Source organism: Rhinolophus sinicus, linkage group LG05 (genome assembly GCF_036562045.2).
Source record: "Rhinolophus sinicus isolate RSC01 linkage group LG05, ASM3656204v1, whole genome shotgun sequence".
NCBI classification, from domain to species: Eukaryota; Metazoa; Chordata; class Mammalia; order Chiroptera; family Rhinolophidae; genus Rhinolophus; species Rhinolophus sinicus.
This window is the reverse complement of record NC_133755.1, coordinates 182,231,947-182,249,764: the sequence shown is the minus strand read 5'-3', so window position 1 is coordinate 182,249,764 and position 17,818 is coordinate 182,231,947. Positions and strand designations below refer to the sequence as shown.

Below are 17,818 nucleotides of genomic sequence, written 5' to 3'. Positions count from 1 at the left end.
GGTGGGAACACAAAACATGCCGGTGAACTCAAGTTCACCAAGCAAAGAGGTGGCAGCACCAGCCTCCTGACACCGAACTCGGTGCTTGTCACCACGGAACCTGCGGCATCCATGAATCCCCAAGAGCCATCTGGCGTCATCTGTGACCTGGGTGCAGCATGAACTCTTATTGGGGTCCCTCTTTACTCACTTCAGCAAAGATAGTCTATCACAGGTTATTATTTTTTTTATTGGGGAATATTGGGGTACAGTGTGTTTCTCCAGGGCCCATCAGCTCCAAGTTGCTGTCTTCAATCTAGTTGTGGAGGGTGCAGCTCACTGGCCCATGTGGGAATCGAACCTGCAACCCTGTTGTTCAGAGCTTGCACTCTAACCAACTGAGTTATCTGGCTGCTCCCCTATCACAGGTATTAATACAACTTTTGATCTAGCCAAGGGCATAGCATGACACATGGATTTTCAGTCTGAGCAACACCACATAACTGTTTCGGGACCTTTCAGCAGCTGGTGGCAGTGTGCTAATGAGATCGGCTGACCCTATCTTAAACATAAACTCCACAGGTGGACATTGCACACGAGTGAAACAGGACAGGCTGCACAGAGCCCGCCTGCCTATCTGGGACTGCATTTGTAAAAAAAAAAAAAAATATTTCCCTTTCAGGCAAATCTCTTGCAGACCCACAGCCAGCCGCTGGCCTCTGAGAGCCCTGTCTCAGGACACTGTCTGTGCAGGCCCTGATAGGTCATCCCTTGGATAATTTTCTATATATGGAGTCGGAGGTCAAGGTGAACGGATGTGTCTTTGTTCTCCAACCATTGCCAAGGGCGGCTTCCCAGCTGGCTGCCGGCGTCCCGACCACGTGGGGCTAGTGACGGGTGGACTCCCCTATCGGGGCGCTGGGGCTGCAGGACCTGGAGCGAGGAAAGGGTCATGGGGCTGGATCGGGGAGAGGTGCAGAGTGCACGTATTCCCGATTTTGTTCCATCTTCTAGAAGTGTTTGCTCATCAGCAAAGTTTTGTTCGGCACAGAACAGCATTGTGCCAAAGTGAGTAAAAGGATGTTTTAGGGAAGGAAAACATAACGACACCTCCTAAAGTAGAAAAAAAGCCTAGTAGGCCACTGGAGGAAAACAGAGAACACGCGACCGGCGTAGCAGAGTCCCGGCACTACCGTCCCTGTGTGGTGCTGCGCAGCGCCCCGGCTTATTAGGCATGCTCCACGGCGGGCGCTGATTGGCTGGGTGCGGTGGGCGGAGCGGAGGCAAAGCGGGCCTCTCCGAGCGCGGACTACTCGGAGGGAGGGGGGAAGAGGAGGAGGAGGGGGAGGAGTGATGCCTGGAGCAGTGGAGCGGTGGGCGCTAATTGGTGGTAGTGGAGGAGAGGGAGAAGGTGGGCGTGGCTGGGCGTGGCGGCGGACGCCGATTGGCAGTAGTAGCCGGGGGCGGGGCGGGGCGGGGTTGCTTGGAGCTGGTTGCTCGGAGCGCCTGGAGCTGCGGGCGCTGATTGGTGGTAGTGGCGGCGGGTGGGGCGGGCCGGGGCGGGGCTGCCTGGTCCTCGCCGGGCGGCGGCAGCAGTAGGAGGTGGAGGAGGAGGGATCGCGGCCCCGACCGCGGTGGCCCGCTTGGCCTGCCCTTTGTGCCCGCAGCCTACGCCCCGCGCGGCTGGCCGCAGCGCCGCGCTCCCTGGCCACGCGCGCCAGCCCACGGACCTAACCTCCGCGCCTGGGATGCGCCGGGGATGCGCGTCCTCCGGCCCTGCGGCTGCTCCCGGCTGGGCGCGGGGTGATGGAGCTGAGCATGAAGAAGTTCACCGTGCGCAGGTTCTTCTCCGTGTACCTGCGCAAGAAATCGCGCTCCAAGAGCTCCAGTCTAAGTCGGCTCGAGGTAAATGCTTTTGCCTTCACGCACGCAGGTTCCCGGTCCCCGCCGCGGGTCCCGGGGCCGTCCGAGCCCTTCCCATTGTCACATGCACTGTGCCCGCAGGCGCATGTCAGGGAGTGAAAGTTATTTGAGAGCTGGTCCTGGTTTCCTAACATCGAACGTTATCGTTGGGACTTACTAGTAATAACTGGACTGGTCCTCGGTTCTCCGCGGGGACTAAACTCTGCCCCTGCTGAATTTCTAACTAATTTTGTTCCACGGTCACAGCAGGATTTGGGTAGTCAGCTGGATGAGGAAGGCTAGCCGGCCGCTCAGGTTGGCACCTCAGAAGCCCCCTCTGCTGGACCCCCCAGCCCTGCCCTCTGCTCATGTTGATGGGGTTTGTATTACAGTAGCTGGAGCCACACAAGTACTACTCCACGGGGCAGATCCTTCGAGTATTTCAATCGGTGTAGAATTAACGAAAAATGATGAAAAAAAATTGCAGCAACACAATCGACTCCAGCCCGTCTGAAAGGTGCTCATGCAATGCCCCTGCCGCTCTGTGTTTCATAGGGATTCGTCCTGAAACCCAGGGAACCCTGAAAATCATGTCCTTTTCTCCTGTCCCTCGTCTTGTCATCTTCAGATTTCCAAAGTCATCTGTGGACAGTTGGTACTGTAATGTGTTTTCCTTCTTTCTTCAACAATCAAATCTTATCTTCATCCCAGTGTCCGAATTGTATTGTTGAAGCTACAGATGACAAAATGGTGAAATACATTCAAGTGAAAAAGATACATTGTGGCAGAGGGGGGGGGGCTTATGACACAACGGTAGGGATTTCCTTCAACGGTGCCCTTGGCTTTGCCACAAGGCGGGCACCTATGGAGGTTTCTGGCGTGTCTGTTTTAATGAAGTCAAATCAATTGGAACAATGCCACATTTTTCATCTTGGTGTTCTTTGTTGCAGCTGCCATGATATGAGCTACAGGCATGGATTCTGTAATTAAGAGATCTTAAAGCAAAGCTCAGCAATAGACATGAAAGCAACAGGGAATTACTTATTTAAAAAGTTTCTGTTATGGTATCAGTAAATCAGAATTTAAAGTACTGGAAAGGGTCTTTGTGGCTGGTTTCTGACGGTAAAATGTCTTTTCAAACAAATGCAACTATTAATCAAATAATGGAGGAGGGCTTGCTTTAAACCTCAGGCTGACAGAAATTAAACCTAAGTTCATTGAAGTAAGTCATTTTTCCTGCATCTTATGCACTTTCAAAAGCTAAAGTTGACAAGAACAGAAACTCAGAACAGTATTTACCTTTATACCTGATAAGTTTTTAGTCATCAAAACACCAGGTTTATTATTATACAGCTCCTCGTCACTTTCCATTTATTGTTCTTTCCAAGGGGAGGCACACGTGTGACCCAGCTCCTGGCATGTTCAGGAAGGCACCGGGCGAACCCATGGGGGGGGGTGGGGGAGGATACACTCCCCCCCATCCTCCCCCCCACCCCCATGTTACGGTTCAAAAAGGAGAACTGGGTTGTGGAAGTGCCTCAGAAAATATAATGGGAGCCAAGAGTGGGAGGGGAGAGAAATGAGATTTTTTTCATTGTGAAACTAAGTATCTAAAAACCATTAGTAAACCATCAGATACGCAGAAGGTCAAATTGTCTAGAAAGAAATGCAGTCTGTGGGTATGTAATCAGTGAGCACTCCATCTGACCCAGAGGCTGTGCTGGGTGCCGGGTGAAGCCCTAATAAAGATGAGCATCACTGGCCCATGCTCTGATCACTGCACGTGTCCTTGCCAGCTTCTGTCGGTTGGTACTTGTGAAAATCTGGGCAGGCATGTTTTACTATCCTCATTCTATTCTAGGCGGAAAAGCCCTGAGAAATGGAGGGTCTTGCTGGAAGCTTACCAACCAATTTATTCTGCACGTGTTTATGGAGAACCTGCTGTGGGTTCAGCCCTTTTCTGGGCATTGTAGCTCCAAAAAAATACAAGACTCAGAATGCCTGGTGTCGTTGTGTCCCAACCTGTGGGGTCTGACCCTGTGCCTCAGTCCAGTAAATTCCATATCCCTGCCCAGCTGCCTCCCCATCTTTTTCCACAGAAGCCTGCCTATTCGTTTGTATATTCACAGCAGATTATAGCCTAAGAATCACCTGTCAAAAAAAAATGTCAAATTTAGGAGGGAAGGTCTGTCAATAGTTTGAAGGTGAGAAATAGGACATACGGAGCACTTAACAAAGATGTGTAATTCCTCTGTTTGGACTAATAAAAAAGAAAACACATTCTGTTTAAAAAAAAAAGGTTTTATTGTTTCTGTGAAATTTATATTTTAAAATATACACGGAGACTTTCAAAAATGTTATTTGAAATTCAAAATCTAGTGACACAAACAGGAAAGTAACAGTAGTTACTGTAAGTTTAAAATAGTATCATTTTATTAAAAAGACTTTCACAGAGAGATTTATGTTTTCATACTTGAGTTTAAAAGTAACTGTACATCAAGAACCCAACATTTGGTAAACTCTAACCACCAGAGAAGGCAGGTTACTTAATCAGATTTGGGAACTGTTTATGAATTACAGCTTAAATATTTTTGTGGTGTATCAGCATTGCAGCAGGTGAGATGGCTACCTAATTGACTCTGGCAAGAATGGTCTCAGGCTTTCTAAAGGGAATCGGATGCCTTGCATACACTGCCATGTACACACCCCGGAAAAGTGTCCAGGTTCAGGGGCTGCTAGACTCTCACCCACAGGAAAGCTGTGGTTTCAGGTCATTGCCAACACTGGCTAAGAACCAGCCCCTAGCTGGAAGGTGTAACCATTGCCTCACTCGTCAGTCCATTTCACACATGAGAAAACGGGGTCTGGGGAAGCAGAATGACTTGCTTATTATGCTCCTACTCCTAAAATATTTTAAAGGAAGTTTTTAATGTAAGAGCAAATGCTATCTATTTTTAATTTTAGCCATTTCGGTCATGTGGGTATTGGAGTTTACCATGTATTAGACGAGACAGGAAGGAGGGCTACTGTCATTTTAAAAAAGAAATCACTCTCTGAGGTATTTTGGAATATGCTCCACAACCTAAAATTATGCTAGAGAGCCTTTTCTGGAAGTTAGAAAGTTCTGGCAGATTTGGGCTTCGCATCAGGTGCACTTGAATTGGATTCTCAGCTCTACCTTTCTCGAGCAGGGCGGTTTCTTAAACTCTGTGAGCCTCCTTTTCCTCCCCTGTGGAATGGGGTGATAATAGTCCCCACGTCATAGGATCGACAGGACAGTTATGAGCTACCATATGTAAAGACAACATGGAGTCTGGATGATAAAAACGCTAGTCAGTCATTGTTAGCTGTGGATATTGGTAAAGTGCGTCCCGGGATGTCAGTGTTCCTCTTCCGTAGCCTGCACGTCGCCCGTGAGTCAGCTGTCCTGATCTGCGAACGCATCGCCATGCAGGTGCTCTCGCCGTGGCAGCATGAGCTAAGGCGGCTTCGAGAGCCAGGAAATGCCAGCACCAGTGTCCCAACTTAGCAGATCTTCCAGAAGGAATCCTCCCCCACCTCACCTTCAGGACTCCGGGAAAGCCACCAAAGACCGGACCTGCAAGATTCCAAGCCTGGCTGGGGGGCTGGGGAGAGTTGAGAGAGGTGGCTAGGAGGGTTTATAGGTTTTCAATGAATGAAAAGTGATATGATTTACTCAGGGTACAATTTATCTACCAATTTCCTACAGATATCAATACCCGAAGTACTTCATTTGGGGAATGGTTATTTAGTTTGGGGATAGCAAGGTCGGGCTTGGTTCTCTTCCATTACCTATTATTTCACCTGTTGTTGACATTTTTACTGAAAGATGATTGGGGGCGTGTAAGAAGAACAAAATGGAAGTTTTTACATGGGATATTGATCGTGATAAACTGTTAGTGGAAGAAGAATTTCATTTATTTCTATATGTGCTCATTTGTTGCACACTCAGAAAAATGAGCATATCCCACATGTGTTGTGCTGAGCGATTGGAGTGGAAGGGCGGGAGCCTTGCCCTCAATGAACTTAACATCTAGCGAGAGAGGCCAAAACGGAAATGCAAGACTGCTTTGTAGGGTGAAATCCTGAGACGTCTCTGCCATCACTGGAGTAGCATCATGGTGTCAATTGTCAAGTCTTTTTTATCTCTTGTGGTTGCAGATAACCAAATGCTATCTGTATGTACATATGAATGTATTTTAACTGCTTCCCCCTTCTTAAGAGAAACATGGTGTCCTACTAAAATAAAGGGACTCTTAGCAAATATTGTGAGCAGTGCTGGCTCCAGTCATGGAAAAAAAGGCTTCCTGGAAAGTTAAACATTAAGGCTTTTTCTTGGTGTTTGATAGGTAAAGCTCTTCTTCTGGATGTTGGGTGCTTTCCAGGAAAACCATTTCTAATTAAAATAATTTTCAGGTACTTTCAATACATGCACCCAAAGGAATTCTATGTTAATCTTGATTTTTATTGGACTTTAGGGCAACAGGACCAAAAAAAATCAGAGAGGACCACAATAAATGGTGCATATTAGTGACTATTTAATTTGTGTATCACCATTTTAAAGACCCTAAATCACATTCCTTATTTGTGGTCACTGTTTCTGTGGTACGCCTTATCTTTGCAAGTTCGTTACATACTTTCTCTCCTTACATCCAAGTAAACGTCCCAGAGTATTGCTGCTTATTCAAATATATGTGAGAAGACTGCCAAAAATACTGAGATTTCAGCCCTTCTTCTTTCTTCATCCCCTCTACCCATTCTTTCAGTAACCCCGTGTGCCGTCTCCTCTAGCACACGCCTCGATGCAACAGTGACTATGTGGTTGTATGTTTCATGCCTTCAGAAGCAGAGACTGACATGAAAGCTCAGTTAGTGAGGAGGCGGAGTGTTTCTGCACTTCCTCTGACTTACTGATCACCCGGGATTTCACGCTGTCTTGCATGCTGGGGGTGGGTGGGGGCAGTGTCTTAGCTGTGGCAAATTAATAATGGGAGATGGACATCTGCACTCCCTGAGACAGGGAGGGGTGGGGACAGGGGCCCTGGTGCTTGAGCAGACAGATGAAGAACGGGGCACAGCAGCGGTGTGGTGTGGGTCGCTCAGTGCATTTGGGGCTGGGCTGCAGTGGGATGTGCCCCTTTGAAATGTGGGGAGACCGAAGATGAGTTCGTTCTGTCTGGAGAGGAGGGCTGCCCGCTGCTTAGCCAGAAATACTTCTCCCAGGCTCTGTGCTTGTTTATAAGCAAAGCTAGCCCAGCACAAACAGCGTTCTCTAGAATGCTCTCCTTTTACTCCTGAGGACACTGGCTTATGTTGCGTTGCATTTCCCCCAGCATTGTGTGTTTGCTGATACATTTACACCGGTAAAAGCTATTACATTACACTCAAGTGGAATGACCAACAAATAGTCTTAAGCTACAGTGTGACTTTAATGAAGCAAATGGCTCAGACACAAATCTATTCGGTGTACAGTCTGGTTCATCGTATAGAATGTGCAGCTGTGTCAGAAGCCTTTGCTGCTGACGTGTTGGCTGAGGCGACGTCATGGAGTGCAGCTATAATTAAGTGTGAGGACCTGCACACCAGGGCACACAGGGTGACTGTGCGGGAGCCATACTGCTGTGATTTGTCACGAAGCAAGAGCAGGGCTTGGCACCGCCGGGATGTGCACTGAGGAAGACTGTCCTCCAGCAGCTTTACTCAGCGTCACCTGACCCCTTCTCCACCAGGCCCTGACCTTGAGCTTCTCTGTGGTCCTTGCAGGACGTGCAGCACCCAGTTTTAGCAAGAATCCTGCTGAGTCGGTTCAGAGAGGACCCCCACCCTCCATGTCTGATCACATTCCTCATCCCCACCATCCCCTGGGTGATGTCTGGTGACCCTGACCTTCCTTCCACAAGAACCCTGGTCGGTCACTTTGGGAGGAATCAGCGGGCCCTCTTAGTACATTTCCATCACTGACCACCCCCCCCACACACACTCCCTGGCCCATAACTCCCTACGCTTCCTCCTTACGTTGGCTCAAGCCCTCCCCCACCTTAGTGGTCCCTTGAAAAAAGGCTTCTTACGTCCCCAGCCAGCATCAGAACAGCACGTATTTTGTGGGTCATTTGCATGTGTTGGTTGAGACCATTAAAGGGCATCCAGGACCAGCACTGAGCAGAGAGCCCTGCTTGATCACAACCACAGGTACTCGGCAGCCACTTCTTGTCCACAGGGTTCATTTGCAAAGGTCCCCACGACCCACAGGCTGTGTTCCTGTCCCCCACCCCCACGGAGCTCCCTGCGTTGGACATGCCCAAGCTTGCTGACCGCCCATCCTGGTCCCTCATGTTCCCTCGTCCTGCCTGGCATCGGCCTCAGAGGCCACTTCATCCTTCTGTCTCCTCAGCTACAAATCCGGGATGACCACATAATGCTGACCTCAAGTGACCGGATGCTACAAACGCGGCCTGTGCCTTGTCAGGGAAGAGTTTGCACTTCACCTTCTGTGGCGTTACACCAAGCTGGCTTTGCTTGGACCCCGTCTGTGGGGTTTTGCACTATATTGTGTGGGGGGGAACGGGGCAGGGGGAGGTTTTCCTCTTGATAGCCTCCTCTTCCTCACCTTCTGAGGACACATCTGTTTCTAATTAGTATTATCACCAGGAAGCCAGCTTTTCCTAGGTTGTAACTCTGTTAAGTTTCCCAAGAGTGAAGATTTGATCTACACTGCTGCCATTTTAAACATAATTCAGGGAAATAGTGGCTCTTGTGAAGCAGAGAATGGGGTTCCTGCTGTTCCTGGGGTCAGCCCCCTACCTCATTGTGGGAGGGGTGAGGAGCGGCAGAAAGTATCTGGCTTCTTACAGAAAAGAATTGGTGTTTTCTTTTGGCTATCCCGCTGTCCTGTGTGAAATGCGTAAGTTTCTGAAACATGAATCGGAGAATGGACGTTTAGGTTGTTGGCTGCACGTTTCCTCCAGTGGCCAAAGAAAAGGTTCTAAATAAGATTGACAAACTAAGAAAAACAGGCTTCCCTGGATCGATTCTTCTGCCCCGTTTCCCAGCCTTGGCATTGTCAGCTGGACACTAACCAGAACTCAAGGCTGGGACCTGCCTTGGCGTGTCTGTGCGGTCAGCGTGAGCTGTGACATGCTTTGTGGTGTGACATCCCGGCCACACCATCCTGCCCAAGACCCACAGACTCACAGTGTTTACTCATTAAAATGTGTGGCCGACTTTTTCAGGGAAAAGGATGGGGGACTTGCCTTCGAAAGACTTATTTTGGAATGGTTTGGTAGAAATGCTCTAGTGCCTACTTAAAAAATTGCTCATTCGTTGACGGTCCCAATTTGATCATTTCCTGACCCAGGATAATTGCAAACTCTCTAGAACTAAGGTTAGACACAATATTAATAGCCACATGTATTTTTACATCCAAAGTATAGTGTGGACAGTCTCTTTCTAAGGATGCAAAAACCCAGAAATGTGAGTAACCCCAGAGGAGGGGAGAGATGCCTTAGACTGTGTGACAGGAGATGGCACGGGGCTGGAAAAGCAGAGGCCCGGCCGACAGAGGTTGCAGGGGCCCCTAGAAGTGTGCCCACCCTGCAGCACCCACCAGGCACCCCATTTGCACGGCTGTCAGTGAAACGCTGGAGATGCTGGTGCATCACATCCCATGGCCCACGTGGCTGACGTGCGAGGTGCCACCAGAGACACTCTCGTTCTATGACTTGCCATAGTGACTCTGGTTGACTTTGAAGATACAGTAAGGACAGGAAACCAGGCAAACAAAGCAGAACAGACATTATTTTTAGAGCACGGTGGGCTCCTTGCAATCACTTGGTTTGTGGTCTCGTGGGGGATCAGGGAAGACGGGCGCTGGAAAACGGAGCAATTCTAGCGAGTGGCCTTCATCCCGGAGAACCGGGGGAACCGCATGGGGTGAGCAGGACTTCTGTGTTTATAGACCTCAGCAAAAAGGGAAGGCATGAAAGTTGATGTGTGACTCAGTCAAGACTTTGTAGGGTGCACCCCAACTGAGAAGTGAACACAGATGTCCGGCCAGCCGGCTATGTGGGCGCTGAGAGGCCGAGCTCCCCGACACGCTCAGGGGGCACTGCAGTGGGTGTAAGTATTCAGGCCTTTGGCTTAAATCCCCACCAGCATGTCTTCCTGTTTCCTGTGACACCCTGTGTGTTGCTGAGCTTGGTGACTCCCCCCACCCCCGGTAGGGGGTAGAACTCCAGTGATCGATTTAAGGAAGTGACAGTGACTTGTTACAATAAACGGGCTGTAGTCATTCTCTATGTGGATGAGGGATGGAGAAGAGGTGTGTTTGAGACGCCATCCCGACCCTGACAGAACCTACGCTTAATAGGGTGATGGACCTTTGTCCAAACTGTCATGGGAGGTCAGGAGCAGCCCTGTGTTTCCGTGTTAACATCTCCACCTCCCACCCAGCTGCGCAAGCCAAACAGCACCTCTCACCACCTATGAGATGGCTCTTCTGTCATCACTCCTTAGCCTGCACCCCAGCCTGGTCCATCTGTGGACCCTCCCTCGTGTCACTTTCTACCCCACGAGTCCTCCCTCCCCTGACTGTCTGTCCTTCGGGGCTGCTGTCAGCCCATGGCCCTGCACCCTGCTCTCCGTCCACACCCAGCCCGCCTTGCTCTGAGCTCATCTGCCAGTTGGGTTCAGAGTCATCTCTTTCTTTGGAGGACTCCAGCCCTTGAGCTCTCGGATTTGGATGGGAGGATCTGTGGGACGCGGGGAGGGGAAGTGTCCTTTGCTGAATGGCCAAGGCTGGAGTGCAGTGCACTGGCCCTGAGTCCAGCCTACAGGGTGGTTCGTGTCCAAAATCGCATCTAAGGGGAGGGTAGTGTGTTGGACGGAGAGACGACCGGAAGAGTTCTCCCCTGTGTTGTGGGCTTGGCACGCATTCCTGTGATGTTCAGGCGTTTCGGAGAGTTCTCTGCATAACGTGTCCTTCTGCAGGCCAGGCCAGGGCTCGGGAGCTCTGTGCTCCCTCTGCTGTTGGGGCAGAATATGCCGGGCCTCCCTCTGTCCTCCCACCAGTGTCATCTGTGTGGACCCGACAACTCCTCCGTGCTAGTTCAGGACTTGGTCGTCACACGTGCATTTGTACAAAACCTTCCTGAACCATCGTGTGGCAGGTCTGGGCCACATCAGGCTGGACTCCGGTGGCTCCGTGTCCAGGTACAGCCAGGACTGACTGTCAAGACCATTCCCACGCTCTGTCCTACATGGCCGTTCTCTGTGAAGTGCATGTCTCTGGGTCCTTGGAGGTCCCTTAGACACTTCTGTCTCAGGTCTTAACTGAATACTCACCAGGTGCCTGGAAATGATCTGTAGGACGTAGGTCTAGGGGTTGAAATGTAGGAAACACGGTTGTGACCTGAGACCAGTGGGGGGGATCAAAACCACTGCATGTATGAAATCACTAAGAAGCCATTAGCACCGCATGTCAACTTTAGCTATTCCTGGCACTAGGCAGTTTACAAACCTTAAGTCTACTGTTCAGTGATCCAAAACGTCCCATGGAAATGGCATCTAACCTACACTCACGACACAGCAGGCAGGCGAGTGCCATCTCACAGTAAGGATTGTGGGCAGAAACAGAGCAAATCATTTTTATCACTTAAAAATTCTAAAGCTGTAAAATATCTTAAAAGGTGGAGAAACTCTCAACATTTTCAAAGTAAATTCAGAAATTTTAAAGTGTATTCCCTCTAGCAATTTTTAATAACTGGTAAATACGACAAGTCAATAAGGGTTTTTGTTTGAAAAGCTGGTGCTTACGGAAGAATAGGTTTGATTCCAGGAAGATGGACGGCTCTGGTGACATCCCTGAAGGAAGTTTCTAATCAAATTTAAAAGCTTTTGAACTCCTAAGGCTGATTTTTTGGCGATAAACAATGTCAGTTTCAAGCTTATAAGCCCAGGGCTGCTTTCCGTGAGGTGGTACCTCCCCACAGGAGGGCGGGCTCTGTCCAGGATTCCCTCCAGGCATGTGGCGGTCCGGGCTCAGCTCTTTCTTGGGTCCTCATTTTGTTCCCCCTCTTAAGTGTGGGCACCCTCCCTCAGTATCTAATCTGTAGCCTCCCTCCACCCTTCCCAGCCCCGGGCATTTTACTGTCACTGCTCCCCTTCAAGCCCAGGTGACACTTTATGGGCAAGAACTTTCTGTTCTTCATGGTTTAGGCAGGAAAGTGACGGCTACTCTCAGGTTCCAGGTCAGCAGTCCATCCCGACATGACGTGAAATCCTACCCTCACCTGCATCCAGGACTCCCCTCGGTGAAAAGGAAAAAGCCCCCATATCTGGCATCTTCCCAAGCCAGCCCTCATCCCAGTCTGCTCTCTGCTCCTCTGCCTCTTTCCTTCTGCCAGGCCTGGCCCATGCGCTCGGGACGCCAACAGTGCCGCGAGAGCCCGCAAGTATGGGGCCGTGTTCTCTACGGCAAAGCCGACGGGCGTAGTGTCCACACCCATGGAGTCCACATGCTTGTTTCCTAGTCGGGTGAGTCCACTGAGAGGAAACGTCCATTTAGGTGCTAATGAACAAGGCTGGCGTGTCCTGCTGGGATTCCTGTGGCAGGGAATAAAGTAAAAAGACCCCACGAAGCCCCCACATCCAGGCCCTGAGCGCCCGAGGACCCAGCCCAGTGTCCACATGATGGACTCTCTGGGCTCTAGTGCGGGCACACGGCACCTGGGGGGCTGGACACTGTGAAGGTCAGCACACCTGGCGAAAGGCACGCAGCAGATTGGGTTAAATTAAGGATCTGAGATGGTCCTGGAGTGTCCGCCCTAAATGTAATCACAGGTGTCCTTCCAGGAGGGGGGCTGAGGGAGGCGTGACATCAGAAGGAGCGGGGGTGTGACGGCAGAAGTAGACTGGTGATGGAGGAAAGGGACACGAACCAGGAAAGGCCAGGACCGGATTCTCCCGGAGCCTCCAGAAGGCACCGCTCCGTCCACACCAGTGACATGGATTTCAGGCGTCTGGCCTCTGGAAGCACAAGAGAAAAACGTGCGCTGTTTCAAGCTACTAGGTCTGTGGTGATTTGTCACAGCAGCAGAAGGGAACTGACGTAACAGATCAGTCTAGTTCGAGGGAAGATTCCAGTTTTTGGGAGAGGAAGAGTGAGGCGGTGAGCGCTCACCTCCCCTCTCCAGTCTCGGGGGATGGGGCAGGTCAGGAAACAGTGGCAGGAGCAATCGACGCTGAGCATGTATGTGGGGGCATCCCGGGGTGTCGGGAGGTGCAGGGCTCCCCTGCAGGGGCTCCAGGAGCGTGGCCAATGCCGGACCCCACCGCTCGCCTTCTCTGTGCATCCCAGGATTGGTGCCTGGCATTCTACCCCTGTCGTCACAGGAGGCTCCTGTGTCGTGCACACAATATTGGTGGGTCACTCACCAGCAGGGTGAAGTACCTGTTTCCGCGAGCTTTTATTCTAGTGGGGAGGAAGGAAAAGCCAGGTTTACACAGAAAAATGCACCAACTTCAAGTAGCGACACATGTTGGTGAGAAAATCCCTGCAGAGTGAGTGGGGGACTCCGGGGGTGGGGGGCAGCGGAGAACAAGTTTTGATAAGGAGGCCCAGGAAAATGTCTTGGGTCATTTAGCAGAGCTGAGTGAAATGGGGAGCAGCACGTGTTTCTGAGTGTTTCCGAAGGAGAAGCACGTGTGTGGGTCCTGAGGTGGGACCCTAGTAGGTCTGTGTCCCCAGAGCAGGAAGGAGGGGTGAGGAGGAGGGGATGGAGAGGAGGGGTGGGATGAGGGCGCAGGACCCAGAAACACGAGGCCAGAGCATGGGAGGGATGGGCTGCAGTGCACCGTTCATGGAGACCCTGAGGGTGTCACGCCAGGGCGTGGTAGCAGGTCTGGCTTGGCACGCCCTCTGGATGGGGTGTGGGAGCTGGACACCAGGTGGCAGAAGGAGCAGGAGAAGTTGCCACTTGACGGGCGTGGTAGGTCTTGCGGCTGTTCTGAACCCAGACCACCCGGCATACGCGAGGGAGGAATCGCATGACTCCAGGCCTTGGCCAGAGCTGCCGGTGGAGGTGTCATCTGAGTGGGAAGACCTGCGGGTGTGGGGGTGGGAAGCACATCGGGACTCCCTGTGTAGGTGCGGCTTCCAGATGCCTTCAGACAGCGATTTGCTTAGCAAATTAAGGCAGTAGACAAAATTGTTTTTGAAAAGCTCCATCCTTCCCCTTACACTGCCGTCTGTTTACAACACCGAGTCCAGCTTCTCGAAGCACTGCTGCGGGTCCTGCGTGCCAGCCTGGGACTCGCCGCAACTCAGTGAGGTTGGTAAGTCGTGCGTCGGGAGCATTAGTACAAAGTCGCAAATGCAGCGCAAAGTGAGGCGCTCCAGGCCGAGCGGCCACGTTCCAGGGCTGGAACTGCTCCTGACTGTGAGGTCGAACTTCCCCTCTGACTTAGACAATTCAGACACGATGCTTTTCACCAAAGGCTTGTAATTCAAGGAAAGGTCCTGAAAATGGAATACAAACGGACGGCTCCATTCCTCTGGCTAAGCCGCCTTTGTGCGTCCTGGGCACACCCAACAACTTACTTTTAAGAAGAAATACTTAATGGGTGGGAGTGAAGGAGAGAAGAGAGGGAAGCAAAGGGAAGGGAAGGGTGCCGTCCGCAGGAGCCCAAGGAAGTAGCACAGGGAGAGAGAAAGATGCATTAAAAAGGTGCGAGACGACACTGAGCAGATCTGGTCTGACCTCTTAGGAAGAGCGTCAGACGGGGAGACGTCAGCACCTGAACAGGCCTCCGGCACCGCAGTGGGTGGGGTGACACCTGTGGGCTCCGAGCACTGTCTTCCTGACCCTCAGTAGAGTCACGGGATTAGCCCAGTGGCCAGGAGAGGGGCAGCGGCATCCAGCACAGTTTCCTCCTCGCCTGCGTGTAGCTGAGGCATCGAGAACTCCAGGACGCCAGCCGCAAGTGAATTCAGTGTCCACGTGTCGGTAGGGGACCCCGCAGTGCGTGAAATCTCCTACAGCACAGCTGAAACATCCCTCTCATTGGATTGAGTGGGGCCACGGATGCTTTGTCCCTTTCCTCTCTGCATTGCTTTCTCATAGTAACCTTCAGCCTAAAATCTAGACTGTAAATAATTTCAAGAGGGATTCAAAACAAGACAGAAATGGGGACGGGATCTAGAAAAGGTCTTTTATTTATTATACTTGGCTTCCCACTTCTCAAAATTATCCTGAGTTACAACTTTATATAATAAATGGTTATGCATGTATTCATTTTATAGAATATATTTTCTAAATAAAATTAAGCTTTTGATAATTCAGAATATGCTCTATGATGTTTCAATGTTCTTAGGTCATTGATATAAATTCAGACACTGCCATCCACAACCATAGCTTTAACTATAGCATATCATAAAAATGATGGGATATCTAATCCAGCTGCCGAGCAGCCCAGCGGTCCTTCCTGTAATAACACTGCAAGTAAATTTAAATCAAAATGTTTCCATTCGTCTCATACACTGGGACCCCGTTTTCAAACGTCTTCTGCAGAACTGCAGTATATGAAATAGATTTTGACAAAGAGCCACTCTGGTTGCATGGGATGTGGGGGGTCTTGATGTCCCTGTGGCTTCCGCCTGGTCCCTCTGAGGGACTGAGACTAGGCCACAGAACTCCAGGGTCCCAGAGAACCCCAGTTTGAAAACCACCAGCCTAGATGAGCGTTTTTCATCTTTATCATCTCCTGCCACTGTCCCACCCTGAGGAAACAAAGCCCCCCGCTGTGTCCTACCTGACAGTTTTCCGCATGTCCCCAGCCATTTGGTTGAATTTGGGCTGATCCCATTATGCACCCTGGAAGTAAATCTGATCTTAAATTGTTTAGTTATTTGTGTTTCGTTCATTTTTCTATTTCATGAAAGTTCTATTATAAAAAGATATCCTGCGCTTCCCGATTGTTTGGATTTGACTTTGTGCGTGAATGTCTATCAACTGTGGGAGAGATGGAATAAAGCCGTGACAGCCCTTTACCCACATCTAAAATGTTGCCTTATCTGCGTGGCGTCCAGGGGCTTTGCTCTAATCCGTCTAGATCCAAACAGTAGTCAAAATGTTAGGTTCTCCCTGAGACTCAAAAGTCACTCCTGATTTTTCCTCCCTCATGGACCAAACAATCCCGAATCTATAACTGGAAATTCTTCGATGGGATTTTTTCTTCCACATACCCATAGGTGGTTAAATCCGATGTGAGAATTTTGAGACAAGTGTTTTATTTTTGTAGCGCCAAATTGGGTTAAGTTTCTGTGGATATAGAGATACTGGTTGCCACCACACAAGTAAAGGTACCCAACTTCTAAATGTACGTGGCTGTTTATACAGTTTTAGGGGAGCAGTGGTTGTCCATTTCTGAAATGTGCAATGGCCCCATCCTGAATTCTCTCACGCTGTCAGTAAGCAGATACCCTGTGGAGATTGCCCATCATACATTGGGCCAACTCCAAAATTTTTCCCGAGAACTGATTCAAAATTAAAATGAGGTAATGAGGTTGATGAGAAAAATGAACTCTGTGCCATGTTAGAAGTTGCATTATCATAAAAGCCAGCAAGAAAGTTTCCTCTTTCAGTCACCAGTCGTTTTGTCCTAAATTCCCTTGAATGCCATGACTTTTTCTTGTTTTTGTAATCACATACACACAACTCCCCATCTAAAGAGTACGGTTCCAAGCTTTTTAGTATGTTCGCAGAGCTACGCAATCGTCACACTCTAGAACCTTTCATCACCCCCCCAGAAAAATCCCTTGTACGCATTAGCTGTGACACTCCCCTCCCTCCACAGCCCCTCCAACAGCCCTAGGTAACCGCCAGTCGCTTTGTGTCTCTGCAGCTTGGCCGATTCTGGACATCGCGTGTAAATGGAATCATAAAACGTGGTGTTTTGTGATGGGCTTCATGTAGTGTAGTTGTCAAGGTTCATCCACATCATGGCAGGTATTTCTCTTTATCACCAAATGTTCTGTTTTATGGACATAACACACATTGTTTATCCAATAATCAGTTGATAGACATGTAAGTTGTTCCCACTGTTTTGCTCTTGTAACTAGTGCCGCTGTGTACGCTGTGTACAAGCTCCTGGGTGGACACGATTGCATGTCTCTTGGTATTAAACCTGGGACTAGAATTGCTGGGTAGATGGTAACTCTGTTTAAGTTTTGGAGGAACTTCCAGGCTGTTTCCCAAGTGGCTGAGGCAGTTTCCATCCCCACCGACAGCAGCAGAGGGGTGCATGTCCCCTCCGGTGTCTCACGAACTCTTGTTGTCGTTTGCTTTATGGTCCCAGCCATCCTAGTGCGTGTGAAGGGCTGTATGAGTGTCGTTTTGAGCTGCATTTCCCGAATGACTACTGGTATTGAGCATCTTTTCATATGAGTGACGTCTTCTTTGGAGACACGTCTGTTCAGATCACGTGCCCGTTTTAAAAATCAGGTGACTTAAAAATTATTATTGAGTTGCCAGAGTTATTTATATATTCTGGGTGCAAGTCCCTTAGTAGATATGTTATTTGCAAATATTTCTCTGAATTTTGCAGGCTCTCTTCACTTTCCTGGTGGTATAGTTTACAGCACGAATGCCGTAAGTTTTGTGTCAACTATGTCATCCACCAGGATTTGCAGGCACTTTGAAGGGCCTTTGCAGCCCTGCTCAGACATCCAGATTTCTAGTGGGGTGTTGTGTTCAGGATAGATTTGTGCAGAATCAAACTCACAGTGCCACTTGCTTGTCTCGTGTCATAAAGCAAGGAAGGCAAGGTGTCTCTTTAGCTTGGTTCCCCCACAGCGTGTTTCAAAGAAACCAATTTTAACCTTCTACAAGCATCTCTATGGGTCACAAAAGAAACAGAGTAC

At 49.8% G+C, this 17,818-nt stretch overlaps 1 protein-coding gene across 6 annotated transcripts in view; it reads left to right on the top strand.

The window, feature by feature from the left end:
- RPS6KA2 (ribosomal protein S6 kinase A2) overlaps positions 1–17,818 on the top strand; it is a 299,944-nt gene that overhangs the window by 153,450 nt on the left and 128,676 nt on the right. Inside the window, exon 1 of one of the 6 annotated variants that reach the window (XM_074333815.1) lies at positions 1,571–1,884. The exons of the other annotated variants lie outside the window; for them this stretch is intronic. Coding sequence (XP_074189916.1) covers positions 1,786–1,884 — 99 coding nt within the window. The 5' untranslated portion in view covers positions 1,571–1,785. Of the gene's footprint in view, positions 1–1,570; positions 1,885–17,818 lie in introns of those variants that run through there. 6 annotated transcript variants of the gene reach the window in all.